General features: G+C 49.8%; 1 protein-coding gene across 2 annotated transcripts in view; it reads right to left on the bottom strand.

The window, feature by feature from the left end:
* Positions 1–4,045: 4,045 nt before the first annotated feature.
* The window catches only part of NUP188 (nucleoporin 188), a 1,223,536-nt gene continuing 1,212,070 nt past the window's right edge, over positions 4,046–15,511 (bottom strand). For both annotated transcript variants that reach the window (XM_085614037.1, XM_085614036.1), the window contains exon 44: positions 4,046–4,932. In XM_085614037.1, coding sequence (XP_085470163.1) covers positions 4,756–4,932 — 177 coding nt within the window. In that variant the 3' untranslated portion in view covers positions 4,046–4,755. The remainder of the gene's footprint in view (positions 4,933–15,511) is intronic.

Raw genomic sequence — 15,511 nt, forward strand, 5'->3', positions numbered from 1 at the left:
CCTGCAAGCGCAGGCGATATTCCCCCTGGAGACAGGAAAACAGGTGAAAAATGTCGGGGCAGACGACAAAGTCAGCAACCACAATCTGTAACAGTGAAGGGCGACAAGTCCAGAACAGAGGAGGAACGACAAATTATCCCAAGACAACACCAGCAAGGAGTGTTGTTACCCCTGTAAAAAGCTAAGGGCAGGCGCACAGCCAAGAGACCCCAACCCAGAGGATTGCAGAGGAGTCAGAAACCCCAAGCAATGACAAAAGAAAGGGAGAAGATTATGAGTAGGCCCCACACTGGAAGAACCAGGGTACAGGGATGCAACAGTAAATATGAACCTACCGACCAAGTACCAGAAAGGAAGGAGTGGAACAAATAAAGAGAACGAAGCATCCCGCCAGGGAGGAAGAGAAAGAGAGCACCCACAGAAGACAAATGCCACCCAGAGTGCAGAAGACCAGGCTGAAGGTTCCTCACAGAAAGGGGAGGATTGGCGGGCCGTGACGGAATCTGTGGCTAGAATCGTCTCTACCAGATACATCGTTACCGAAGGTAAGTAACTTGTACATCTGATAAAGACTACTAGCGGTCAGATTCCTTAACGTAGAATAGATACCTTAGCCACACCCAGAGGGGAGGAGGATCTGCGAAACAACTCCACCAGCTTGGAAGAACACAGGGCCCCAACAGGGGATGTGTCATGGGGGCAGGAAAGACGGCCCAGCCCCCACCAAGCAGAAGTAAGCAAGAACAAGGAGAAGGGAAGGCCAGGAAACCACAAGCCTACCCGAGAAGCAAAGGGTGACTGCCAGATGGTCCAAAGGGGCAGAAGGCACCCCGCGAGTAAGAGGAAGAAAAGAACCCTCAAAGCCAAGGAAAAGAGGAAAAACAGAGATAGAGCCCGCCCCAGGAGAACACACATACAGCGAAGGGGACAGCTGAATGGGTGTCTATCCCGAAGCAGGGAACAAGGCCTGAACGGTTCCACAGTTGAGAAGCGCAGACGTGAGAAAGAGGACACAGACGCGCAAAGCTCTAACAAGCAAGGGACAGAGCACACGCTGATACGGCGAGGCTCACGGAGGGGGACCAAAACAACCAGGCGCGCACAGCAGACAGCCGGCAAACACTATGTGCAGCAGCTCAGAACAAGCAGAGTGCCAGATGAGGACCACTACCGGCCCCCGAATAGAAGCGTGGCCGGCCCGAAAAGAAAGAGATACAGGCAGCACCGACCAAAAGCCGGCAACCAGAACACAGGAGAGCACCAGAAGAACCAGTCCCCTCAGAACAAACAGCAGACAGGCCCCGGCCGAAAAACCAAGACATGACTCTGTAATCAGCATGACAAAGGTCAGTCCGGCGATCCAGAGGCGAAGATGGACATGACTCTGTAATCAGCATGACAAAGGTCAGTCCGGTGATCCAGAGGCGAAGATGGAAGGGAGAGAAAGAGAGAGAAAGAGAGAGAAAGAGAGAGAAAGAGAGAGAGAGAAAGAGAGAAAGAGAAAGAGAGAGAGAGAAAGAGAGAAAGAGAGAGAGAGAAAGAGAGAAAGAAAGAGAGAGAGAGAGAGAGAGAGAAAGAGAGAGAAAGAGAGAGAAAGAGAGAGAGAGAGAGAGAGAGAGAGAGAGAGAGAGAGAGAGAGAGAGAGAGAGAGAGAGAGAGAGAGAGAGAGAGACCCCACCAAGCTGTATACTGCGACTCCAGGAAAACGCAGGGAACCTGAGAAGGTATCCACGGCCGCCTAGCTTAAGACAGGGCTATACAATAGCCAATAAATACCCCACCTAGGGTATGAATTGTCCCTGAACAAAAAAAACAGAGAAACACCTCTTAGGGAAACCCGCAGCAGAGGTCAAAAACAGAAAAGACCTGTGGAAAACATCACAGATGGCTTATCAAGCAGCCCAAAAAGACACGAAGGGTCCAACCTGAGGACCTATACAGCTGCACTTAACAGCCAAAACACTCACCACAACTGAAGGGCCCTGAAGGCATCCCGAACCGCACACAGCACACAACGGGCCAACCAAAACATAGGGCCCCAAAGAGAAAGGTGGGAGAACCACGCCCCATAAGACGCCGGAGGAACGCCCAACCGAACCATACGGAGGGGGAGGGGGACAGAGCTCCGCAAGGAGTCTCTGAATAGCAGAGTCCGCATGGGTGTGAAACAACAAAGTCCCATCAAAAGGTAAATCCACAAGACGCTCCTGAACATCCTCCGGAAAGACACCATCCCGCAACCAAGCATGGCGGCGGAGGACCACCGAACTCGCCATAGCTCGGCGAGGGAATCGGAGACGTCCAAGGCCGAACGGAGAATGAATGTAGTTAACTCCCAACCATCCCGCACATGGTGCCGCAGGTCAGCGTGGGCATCCTCTTGGGGGGGGGGGGGCGGCAGAAGGGACTTCGCGAAATCCCACAGGTCAGAAGTAGCCCTGGCCAACACACAAACTGTTTTGAGTGCGCGCAGAGGAGAAGACAGCCGCCTGTCCAGAGGATCGAGGGGGACTCTGGGACGAGTCGCGTGTCCCGGCGACCTCCTGCAACACCGCAGGGAACCCGGCAGGGCTTTGCGGCGAGGCCGAGACGCCGTGGGCCGAAGAGGGGAACCTTGAAGGGCCACACCTCGACAGCACCACACCTCCAAGACCTGAAGCCGAACCAGAGTCCACAGAAGGCCCCGCGCACGGCGAGGGATCCGTGGACGTCGCAGGAAAAGGAGGAGGGCCCAAGGAAGCCTGCAGAGCCGTAGCGTAGGCTGCCATCTGGGCCCTCGTCACCCCAACACCAGGAAACGGCGGATAGGGTGGCGATGGGCGAGGACGCACGAGGAACCGGTGCCCTCTGCCGAAGGAGGACAGGGCCTTGGTGGCAAGCTGTAAGACTTACCGGCGGGCGAACGACGCCCATGGGGCCTCGACAAAGGACGATGCTGCAGCCGGAAACGGTGGCCCCATGACCCGTCCGGGGAAGGAGACGGACGCGGAGATGGACGCTGCGACGAGACCGACCTGGACAAGCGGGCTGACAGCAATTTCATCCGGTGCTCCTGCCGGGACTGCGGCTTGAGGTGCTGACAAGTCTCGCAGTCGTAGTCATGGTGCTCGCCCAAACACCACATACAAACAGTGTGAGGGTCCGTTGCCGACATCTGACATGCACAAGAAGCACACTTCTTGAAGCCCGAAGGCATTGCACACTGTTCCCAACTCAAGGTCAGAGGCCTGAAAACAGGCCAAGGAGCACACTCCGGATCCGCGATGCACGCGGAAAAGAAGGAAACTGACGTAGGCACGCCGGGGTGGGACTTATGTGACCTCGCTGACGTCACGTCTGCGGATGTCAGGGCGGGGTCGCATGGTACCGCCCCTGGCGCACAGAGATGCTGTGGCAAAAATCTTCCGGATCCAGTGTCACGCCTGGGGATAATTCTACGTTAAGCAATCTGCGGCTAGTAGTCTCTATCAGATATCCCACATTTTTCCTGTCTTATGATTTTTTCAGAAACAAATTAATTGTTGAGATAAAGCCCCACTCACTCCACTGATCCCGTTGTAAGCAGGAGGGTCAATGAAGAACAGGTGTCGGCCCTTCATAAAGGAGCATAACGCAATCTTCCTATCTGCAAGTCCCACTGGTCCGACATCCTCAACCAATTACAAAGAATGGACGCCTCCCTGACCATAATCACCATTCTGAAGCCACCAGTACTCCGACCACTTTTTGATGTTGAAAAAGTGGAAGAATATAAGAAGGGGTTCTGCGGCTGTATTCACCATTTACATTCTCATTTCCTTTATGGGCAAAAAATACTGCTAGTGTGGCAGAGAAGTTTGCTGCCTCAGTTCATTAAACTGATATCACATCTTGGGCCACTTGATTAGCCACCAAGTACTAATATTTGGGGAAGAAAACCTTAAGCACACTTGGTTGGTTATGGAGAAGGAAACAGAACAACCACCTACGTTGTGACCCCAGCAGGAATAAGATCCCTGCCCTGCTCTTATGAGTCGCAGACTGCAAGGAAAAATCGTAGCCAGCATTTATAAACAATGTTTTAATACAAGTATAAATAGAACTTACAAAAATTGCAAGAGAGCAGTGCTGCATCATGAACCATTCTAGCTCCTTGCTCTTCTTAGCACAAAGTAGAACTTACTCAAATTGCAGAAAGGCACCAGGTGCACTCATTCATTCCAGCTCTCAGCCTACACAGTGGCAGTGTACGAGAAAACACTCCATTCATAAAGGATAGACAAGTGTTCAAGATCCACAGCTGAACTCACCCATTCTATCTAAAGTCTTCAAAAACCTCGGGCTCTCAACAGTCCATGCCAGAGAAAGGAGTTGTGCGGCAACTCTTCTGGTGTGTAAACGACTTACAGTAGAAAAGAGTGACTATGTCCATTGCCGGCTCTTTTCAACATATGAAGTAAGCAAATCTGATCAAGAAAGGAATGGTTATCCGACTATGCATTGTCACTGAAAGAAAGGAGGCTCAGCCCACTATCCTCTTCAAATGAGCCGTCTGCCACAGTTATACGCTTAGAGGCTTCCCTCCATGGGCTGCTCTAAAGGGCAGTTATTAGGGTTCCTAAACAGTTCCAATGTTTGATTTCTTTGCATGTTTCTCATCTCAGTTTGGAATTCCACATTCTGCTGTCTTGATAGAGGTAACATATTTGGCAAACGAAGAGGTTAGGAGAGGAATGAGCTCAGCTGTGAGATCCAGAGTGTAGCACCCAGTAGGCCCTATCTTTGTACATGTCTAACAAAGGCTTGCACCAGCTGGATCAAGGGCTCCTGCCCCTCGGTCCCCACTTTAGTGCTTGATGCAGATTTCGGTTGAGGAGATGGCAGAATGCCTCCAGCAGGTGAAGACGGTCCCCCACGACGGAAGTAACGGGAAAGGCTGGAGAGAAGAGTACTCTGAAATGAGAAAACAGCATCATGAATTTACTTGTCTGGACTAAACAAGCTTGATTGTGTCTCTACTTGCCAAACCCCCAACATTAACAGTGCTTTTGTGGCTGCCCTTCCACCCCTTGGTTCCTCTCTGTCATTAGGATCCATACGCGCCCAACCGTCGATGGGTTCCTCTTAAAGACATCCACATGGCTCCAATCAACACACGGACACGCTAACCTTATTGCATAGTCTCATTGGGGTTCTCCTAAAGTCTTTCTTAAACAAGATGGCAGTCGCTGAGCATTATGCCTCTCATCATTTACATTATCAACAGGAGCCACTACGTCATCTCCCCCCCTTACTTGTAACCTGCCCCCATCGTACACTCGGTGCTGCATCATTTACATTATCAACAGGAGCCACTACGTCACCCCCCCTTAGTTGCAACCTGCCCCATCGTTCCACTCAGTGCTGCATCATTTACATTATCAAGAAGAGCCACTAAGTCTTCTCCCTCCCCCCCCCCGTAACCTGCCCCATCGTTCCACTCGGCGCTGCATCATTTACATTATCAACCGGAGCCACCCCCCCATTACTTGTAATCTGCCCCCATCGTTCAACTCTGTGCTGCATCATTTACATTATCAACAGGAGCCACTACGTCATCTCCCCCCCCTTACTTGTAACCTGCCCCATCGTTCCACTCGGTGCTGCATCATTTACATTATCAACAGGAGCCACTACGTCATTTCCCCCCCCCCCCCCTTACTTGTAACCTGCCCCATCGTTCCACTCGGTGCTGCATCATTTACATTATCAAGAAGAGCCACTAAATCATTCCCCAGCCCCCCCCCCCCCTGTAACCTGCCCCATCGTTCCACTCAGTGCTGCATCATTTACATTATCAAGAAGAGCCACTAAGTCTTCTCCCTCCCCCCCCCCCGTAACCTGCCCCATCGTTCCACTCGGCGCTGCATCATTTACATTATCAACCGGAGCCACCCCCCCATTACTTGTAATCTGCCCCCATCGTTCAACTCTGTGCTGCATCATTTACATTATCAACAGGAGCCACTACGTCATCTCCCCCCCCTTACTTGTAACCTGCCCCATCGTTCCACTCGGTGCTGCATCATTTACATTATCAACAGGAGCCACTACGTCATTTCTCCCCCCCCCCCCTTACTTGTAACCTGCCCCATCGTTCCACTCGGTGCTGCATCATTTACATTATCAAGAAGAGCCACTAAATCATTCCCCAGCCCCCCCCCCCCCTTGTAACATGCCCCATCGTTCCACTCGGTGCTGCATCATTTACACTATCAACAGGATCCACTAAGTCACCCCTCTCCCCCTTACTTGTAACCTGCTCCATCGTTCCACTCGGTGCTGCATCATTTACATTATCAAGAACAGCCACTAAGTTACCCCTCTCCCCCTTACTTGTAACCTGCTCCCATCGTTCCACTCAGTGGTGCTTGTGCATGCCCTTCTAATAAGGAAACCCCCCGGGGTGGCCTGTTTCCAGACAAGAAAGTCGTTATGCCATCACAAATGATGGCTATCTTTTCACGGTAAAACAAACCACACCAGGGGGTTTCCTTGTTGTCAATGCTTTGCTTGTCAATGTCAAACTCATTTTTAAAACAATTACAATTCTGAATTGGTTCTGGGAAGAACCGATTAGGTCATCAGTAGTTCCAAGATATGTTGAGTTAACTCAATCAGAACACAAAAAGATATGGAAAATGTTACTTACCCTGTAAGCATGTGTTTGTGGCATGTAGTGCTGTAAATCAACATGCTGTGCATACTCTTGCCAGCTAGTGTTGGGCTTGGACGTGTGCAAGTTATTTTTCTTCAAACAAGTTTTCAAGTCACGCGGTATGGCGACTCCGCCTATTAATGGTAATGTGCATAGCCGCGGCTCCATTGTTATACAGTTTCTCCGCATGGAGGTTGAGGATAACAATGAAGCATAGAGATACTGAATGAAAGAACTATGCAAGAAATACAAAAAAGAGGCTGTGCAACGACCAAAAGCTTCTGAGGTGGAGGGTGGGCACATGGGAATTTACAGCACCAAATGTCATTAACAGATGCTTACAGGGTAACATTTTCAGTTTGTGGCACGTCTAGCTGTAGATACATATGCTGTGCATAGATTGTAAAGCAGTTCTCTAAGCAGCAGCTAACCAGAGGACATTGCTGAGGACTGAAAAAGTGGACGGGGTACGGCTTGCCCAACGCTAGCTTGTTGGTGTGCCTAGACGTACACACAATAGTACTTGGTTAGAATGTGTGGAGTGGACTAGATACCTGCCTTTCAAATGCCAGGTATTGGGCTGTTGCCCAAGAAAGCAATGGAAGCTCCATTCTTACAAGTAAAGTGGGGGTCTGGTAGATATAGGCAAAGCTTGTTTAGCTTTAGCATAACATGTCTGAATACATTGGACCAGCCAGCGTGCGATTCCCGCTTTGCAGAGATCACAATCTTAATGTGGCTTTGAGAAAGAAATTAAGAGTTGTTGTTCCTTGAGGAAAGGTTTTGTGCTGTCAATGTAAAACATGAGGGCCCTTCTCACATCTAGTGTATGGTGAGTCCTCACCACTACTGATGTGGAAAGAACACAAGGAGCTCAAAGGTCAGATTGAGGTGACAAGCAGAGATCACCACCTTGGGGAGAAATCTGCGATTTGTCCGAAGGACTACTCTATCTGCATGAACTTGGAAGAGTGTTCTTAAAGAATCAGGGCTTGAAGTTCATTGACAAACCTGAGGGAGGTAAAGGCTCCCTTTCAAGTGAGATACTGTAAAGGGCATCAGTGAAGTGGTTTGAAAGGAGAACTTATAATACTAGTGAGAACTATGTTGAGATTCCACATAGGGTGGTGGCACCCTGGGTGGAATTACTCTTTTTAGTCCCTCCACAAAGGCCTTAATGACTGAAACTTTAAAGAATGAAGAGTGTTCTCTGTTCTGAAGGTAGGCGGCAACAGCGGCTAACTGAAATCTAACAGAGGTATAAGCAAGGCTTACCTTATGAAGGTGGAGCAAGTAACGCACAAGTTACTACTTGTGTAATGATACATCTGTAAGAGAAATTAGTTAGTGATAGATTCCTTACCTTAGAATATCCCCAGGCGTCAGACTGGATCAGGAAAGTTTTGCTAGCAGTTCCCCTGCGCGTCAGTAGGTGGCATTGTGCGGCTCTGCGTCCGTCGCTGGCGTCGTAAGTGCCGAGATGACGTCACGGAGACTACTTAGGCGCCACCCATGCATGCTGATGTCAGTTCTGTACACGACTTTCCGCGCCAGGAACGCAGAGCCATGCAAGAAACTGACCACTGGTGCCAAGAAACTAGGGCCCTGAAAGGGATGACCTTAACCCTAGAAATCAGTTCGCAGAGCAGGGAGGATGGGTGGGGCGGTAAGGAATCTATCATTAACTAATGTCTCTTACAGATATATCGTTACACAAGTAGTAACTTGTGCATCTGAAAGAGACACGTTAGTGATAGATTCCTTACCTTAGAATAGATACCCCAGCAATACCAACCCCGGTGGTGAGTCTGCGAATAGATTACACCAGAAAGTCACGGAGAACAGAACGACCAAAGAAGCCGTCTCTCCGGACCGGACTGTCAAGGCAGTAATGCTTGGTAAACGTGTGCAGCGAAGCCCACGTAGCTGCCTGACAAATGTCCTGCAAGGGGACGCCGCGTCCCAAGGCAGTAGGGGCGGTCATCGCCCTGGTAGAATGGGCACGCAGCCCCGCAGGAGGCTCATTCTTAGCCAACGAGAAACAGGCCTTGATGCAGAGAACGACCCACCGAGAGACGGTCCCCTTGCGCACAGCCCGACCTCCTTTGGCGCCCACGTAGCCAACAAAGAGCTGGTCATCCACCCGGAACTATCGTGTGCGCTGCAGGTAGAACGAGAGCACACGTTTTGGGGCCAGACGGTGGAGCCTCTCTTCCTCTTTCAAAGTGATGGTCTGCCCGATGTGGAAGGACGTGACAACCTTTGGCAAAAAAGAAGGACGGGTCCTTAAAACCACCTTGTCCGGTTAAACAGAAAGGAAAGGAGGTTTGGAAGAAAGAGCCTGGCGCTCACTCACTCTTCTGGCAGAGGTGATAGCTATCAGGAAAGCCGTCTTGAGAGTGAGAAGATGCAAAGGACAGGTAGGAAGGGGCTCGAAGGGAGCGCACATCAGATATGTCAAGACAAGATTTAAGTCCCATTGAGGCATTATGAACAGCACGGGAGGAAATGTGTGCGTAATGCCTTTTAGGAAACGGTTAACAATTGGGGACTTAAAAAGAGAAGGCTGATCAGGAAACCGTAAAAAGGCAGAGATGGCCAAAAGATAACCTTTGATAGTGCCCAGAGCAGAGACCTGCCGGGCAAAAGAAAGAAGGAACAGGAGGACTTCGGAAAGAGGGGCAGAAAGGGTTCGTTAGCCACCACTGCAATTGTTGTGCAGTGCCCTCTGAGATCTGAACGCATTCGGACAGATTCCCCTGATGTTGTGCCCACTGGAACAGAGCCGAAGGACGACGAACTTCTGCGTCCCGTCAGCCGACAGACAGGGAGAAGGCAGAGATCCGCGGTGCTTCGTCTTCTTCTTGTGCTTCTACTTACCCAGTGACAAAGACTTCGAGGAGGAATGATGGTGGTGGCTCCGCGATCGGTCCCTCGACCTCGCTTTCAACCGGGACCTTGAGCAGCACGGAGCTGACTGCCAGGCCTCCAGAAGCTTTCAGGACCTCTCCGGCAAAGACTTTGGGTTCATGCCCAGACAGTCGGAGCATGACTTTGGGTCGCAGTCGCACTCCAGACACCAGAGGCACACGAGGTGTGGGTCCGTGACAGACACCAATTTGTGACAGGAGTCACAAGGCTCGAATCCGGTCTGAAGATGGGACATCCCTTGTGCAGCAGGAGTCGAAGACTGAAAAAAGATGTTGACAAAAGTCGAAAAAAAGTTTAGTCAAAAAATGACTAAGAGGCAAGCTCTCTTTGGATCTGAGCGGGCTGGCGTGGAAAAAGAAAAAACTGACGTCAGTGTGCAGAGTCTAAGTAAACACTGCAACGTCATCCCAGCGACCACAACGCCATCGACTGCCGTGGAGTCGACCGACGCCACCTACAGACGCGCATTGGTACTGCTACAAAACAATTTCTCCAGATCCAGTCTGACGCCTGGGGGTAATTCTAAGGTAGGGAATCTATTACTACAGTCTCTTTTAGATAACAGCAGTACTGCCCTGACAGTGGTGAGAGGGTGTGGTGTGCCTAAAGGTGGGCAATGTACACAACACGCCTGGGTTGGGAGTGAACGTGGCCTGGGAGAGCTATAAAATACCCAGTGAACATTAAGATTGCTTCAGAGACACTTTTACTTGTGTATAAGTTCTTGTGAGTGGTGAGAGGAGGGCACTGGCTGCACTGGGAAATTGGTTTATGCTGCTGCTGTTGCTGGGAGCGCCTGGTTTTCTACCTCTGCCCTCGAGGGACTGGGCGTTTGTCATCTACTGCCTGGGATACTGCTGGCGCCTTGACTCCACGCTGTTGGCCTCGCTGCGCTGTGACTAACTTTGGTGAGGGGACGCTGCTGGACGCCGTCTTGCGGTGAGCGACCGGCATACTCGGGACTGCGAGGACCAGGGTGCCGTGCGTGAAGCTGAACATCCGCACCTGGTCCTCTTCCCGACTCCTCCTCCTCCTCCAACACCGTTTCCTTCCCCTTCATAACCAGTATCTAGCCTTCACGCGCTAGCGGGACGCGCGCGGGTCGTAGCCCGGGCAAAGAGCGGGCCGTTTGAGGCCGTTCGAGACTGTACGAGCCTGGACTGGCCACCCCCCTTGGCAAGTGTGTTCTGCGAAAGGCACTAAGCCATGGCTACTGGTCTGTTGAGGCTGGCTCCTAAGGGTGGGAGTGTTATGGGGACCCTTGATAACTTTATAACACGGGCTAGCAATGTCCTTGCCTACGAGATCGCTGCTACTGAACGCAGACTATCCCTAGATCCATCGTTAGGGAAGCGATCATCCCTGGGTGCCATCACAACCATTCCTTCCCCTAATAACCTTGCACACCCCCTACTAGATGGTTCCCCAGTTGAGGCTCTGCTAGTCGACCCCCCCTCCCTAATTGCTCCCACTCAATCTAATCCAACTGCCCCTGGCCAAAATCAGGCTGACCACTTCCTTCCAGCCCCTGTTTTCACGTGTGCCATGACAAGATCGATGGCGGATAGGTCCGCCAGAGGCAAATGTCCCGAGGCGAATCCTCCAACCACAAAAGGGAAAAAACGTGCTGGGGGTCCTGTGAGTTGTCCCACTAAAAATAAACAAAAAAAATTGCCCGCTCCTAACCAAGATAATATTACTCCTTTAGAAGTAAACGACCAAGTTAATTCCCCGACCCAACACTTAGTCGTATCACCCACAACCACCGCTCTTAGTCTGGATATTCAGGAGGAACTGAGTTCCAGTGCCTTTTGGAATAGAATGGCTGCACTAATTGATGGGAGGCTGTCCCCCCTAATTGAACGCCTCGTGGCCCTGGAAGGGAAATTAGCATCACTATCCAATTTGATTCAGCCCAACATAGTGGCATCCGTGCTTCCAGCTCGGAATTTGCCATGCCAACAATCGACCAACTTAACGCCCATCCTGCCCATTGAACAGGCGACTGGCTACTCCTCTGCTCCCAATGTAGCCCAATCAGATGGGGAACCAACTAATACTAAAGTACCTAGGCAAGCTCGAACTGCCACAACGCGACAAAAAGACATATCGTGTGAACTAGGAAGTTTAGTGGGTCCCCAACCCCAATGTTCCTTCCCTCCCCCGACCAATATTGGAATTAATTCCCCCCCTTCTTCAAATAATCTCCCAAGACTAGACCTACCTCCAGAATGTAGCCCTTATGTCGTGGTCTTAACAGGTGTTCCTGAACTACCACAAGGCAGAGCTGAACCCTATCAGTCGTTGAAGAACAAGACAGTTCATTGGCTGAATGTAAAAAGACCTCTGCCTCCAAATTTGAATGGGGAAATTCTGATGGTCCGAAGAGTATCTTGGGTAGGCCGGGGTGTGAAGAATATCAGGGGGGACTGCATAATTGTGAACTTTAAAGATCCTAGGGTGGTAAAGTATGTGGGCGAACATGTGGGGGAGGGTGGTTGGAACAACATGACTGATGGAATTCATTCCCCCCTACTCTCATATTTCTATCCGCTGGGAGCATTAAACCACAAGAGGAATATATCCAATGTACAACCGGCTGCAGAGAGACTATGCATAGGCCAAAATGGAAATCAAGAGTCCGTTTTACAATCTGACCATTTCAACATTCCATGTCACAACAGGTTCAGCGCCTTGGACTGTGTTGACTGACTGAAGTTGGTTGCCAATTCTAGGAACTCTGCCCTAATCCAGTCAGAGCCAATCGAGAGCCTGACTGTATTCACACAGCCCCAGGCTACAATGGGTTCAGATACCTTGAATTACCTCGTCGTTGCCTACGACCATGGGCCACGGGGAGACTCTTCAAATTGCCCTGTAGCGTCTCTTGAACGTCCAAAAATCGTAGACGTCAGGAATCCTTTATCCTTAGGCACTGATCAGGGCATCCTACCCGTTCTGAGCTCGACCACGCTCCTAGGTGGATCCCCCAACCCAAGGCTGCTGCGCCAAATTGAATTGACGACACCACCCCCTGAGCCAATAGTGTCCTGTTCTGACACTACCCTTTTCAACACTTTGTCCATTAATCCCTATACGGAGCTAGGCCCAACTCCAACCATTGTAAATGGCAACCCCAGAATTCCCCCGCCCATAACACCTATACCACCAAGGTCTCACCTTGCCCATTCCCCTTCACACAAGACTAAGGGACTGAAAATTTTGTCCTGGAATGTGGCAGGTCTGTCACGGCTGTTGGATCTCCCCGATTGGGGGGATTTTATTGACGGTCATGATATCTGCCTCTTCCAGGAGACATGGGCATTGAAGCCCTATCACCGTGCAGGGTTTGCTACATTCTGGGAATCTGCAGTAAGGCCAAATGGGGGAAGACCCTCTGGAGGGCTGTCTATTTGGGTACGGACTCATTTGGATTGCGTGTTTAAGAGAATTAATACTGATTCGCCGGATATTATGTGTGTAGTTATGTCCAAGAGGGGAAACCGGGTATTGTCCATCATAAATATATACTCTCGCCCTGTGAGGTACGGCCAGGAGTCCCCTACTCTGAGTTGCTTAGATGCTCTTCTGAGCTCTATTATTAATATCGATACTCTGGTAATTGGTGGCGACTTCAATTGTCACTACGAACCCTTAAATGGGTTGATTACCTCAGTATCCCAGGATGAGGATCAAGAGTGGGCCATACCACCGTCCAACTCTTATCCCACGAAGGCTTGGACGCCACTGATACTCCAAGTTACCCAACTAACACTTTCTTACTCACTAAGGGCATGTAATGGCAGGTTTCCTGCAGACAACCCAGGCAATCCTACATTTAAAAGAAACGACCAAGCGTCTATCATTGATTACATTATGCTTAGCATGGGACTATGGTCAAGCATTCTGGACTTTCGAGTTCACAAACGTAGTGAAAGTGATCATAACCCCATTATTGTCACCTTAGAGGGTTTCACAAATAACCACTCTACATCTATAGTCCCATCTAGCGTTGTTCCCTTGATTACATCTGATGGCTCCCGAAGAGTTAGGTGGGAGAAGTTTGCTCTATCTGATAGAAATCTCGGCGTAATGTACTCTGAGATTTATCCTCTTTTGGAAAAACTAATGGGAGCCCCAATCTTATCAGAGGGCTTCTCAGATTTCGAGCTGATAGGAGCAACACACATAGAACTATGTGCTAGGCTCGAGACCCACTTCAGTCGGGCAATTAAGAGAAACTTACCACCCACAAGGGAGATCCCTACTTGGTTTAACAAAACGTGCAGGGAAGCAAAGCTCTCGCTTCTGGTAACGCTCAAAAGTGGAAACAAGCTAAAAATAAAGGAATCCAGGGCCCACTTTAAGGAAATTATCCACGAAGCTAAAAAAGAGTGGGAAATTAGCAGATGGGAGGAAATTTCCCATGCATTAAAAAATAGGGACCAAAGATCATTCTGGAATCTAATCAAAACTGGAATGTCACGTTCAACACAGGCGTTCCAACCCAATCTTGGCCAAGAAATTTGGCGTACTTACTTTAAAGATTTATACGCAACCCAGCCCTCAACATTGCCCACCCCCCTCACCCACACTACCCTGTACCCTCCTTCAATTCAGGCTTTGACCCCGATGTGCACACTCAGTGAGGTTAGAGTTGCTCTCACTAAAATCCAACCTAATAAAGCCCCAGGATTAGACAGGATCCCAGGTGATCTCTTCAAAAGTGAGCCCGACATCTGGGTGCCTTATCTATTTGGTCTCTTTAACGCAATCCTAGCAGGAATGCCGTTGCCATCCACCTGGGCCGGCGCCGAGATCATACCAATACACAAAAAGGGCTCGCCACTTGATCCGGCAAACTATAGGCCAATTAGCCTAATTGATGTCGCCCAGAAGATATTTGCTTGCATTCTCTTAGGGAGACTACAATCCTGGATGGAGGAAACCAACATCTTGACCCCCCTCCAGGTGGGATTTAGAGCTAGGATGTCAACTGTGGACCAATTGTTTAGGCTGCAAATGATCCACTGGAAAAGTATAGTCTTAGAAGGGGGCAGTCTTTATCTCACGTTCGTTGACTTAAAGTCTGCCTTCGACATGGTGGATCGTAGCCAACTCTGGGAGCTATTAAAGGGGATGGGCGTACCTCTTTACCTTTGTGATTTATTAGAACGCCTCCATAAGGACACTTTTGCCAGAGTCAGGTTTGGACTCCATGGAGAACTTACAGACCCTTTCAAGGTCGAAAAGGGAGTCAGACAAGGCTGCGTTCTAGCCCCAACACTCTTTGCCCTCTTCCTGAACGGACTTGTTGATGATATCCTGGCCTTGAGTGATATAGATTCCCCTAAGTTGGCAGGCAGGAGAATTCCCGTACTTATGTTCGCGGATGATACTCTGCTCCTGTCAAGATCACCTATGGGCATGGCTAGGGTTCTGGATGGTTTTGCCTCCTTCTGTAGGAAAAGGAACCTAATAATCAACGTGAACAAGACTAAATACATGGTGTTCCACGCAGATACCATCAACCGTCCTATACCGAAATTGGATGGACTGCCTCTAGAACGGGTGAACACTTTTGATTATCTCGGCCTGACCCTCAACAACAAAATGACTTGGGTTGATCAGATTTCAAAAGTAAACCTAAAACTCGTCCAGATATCAGGGGGAATACTAAAGATGCTTAAAAATAGCCCCCTAAAACTAGTAAGTCCATTGGTAGAGATTTATAAAAGTCAGGCAAGGGGGATGGCAGCTTATGGTGCGGAATTATGGGGTCACAATCCATCTTTGATTTTAACTAAGTCAGAAAACAAATTTTTAAGACAGCTATTTGCACTTCCGGTGAGCACCCCCATACAGCCGCTCAGGATGGACCTGGGTATACAACCAATTGCGGAC

This window comes from Triturus cristatus, chromosome 1_2, assembly GCF_964204655.1.
Source record: "Triturus cristatus chromosome 1_2, aTriCri1.1, whole genome shotgun sequence".
NCBI lineage: Eukaryota > Metazoa > Chordata > Amphibia > Caudata > Salamandridae > Triturus > Triturus cristatus.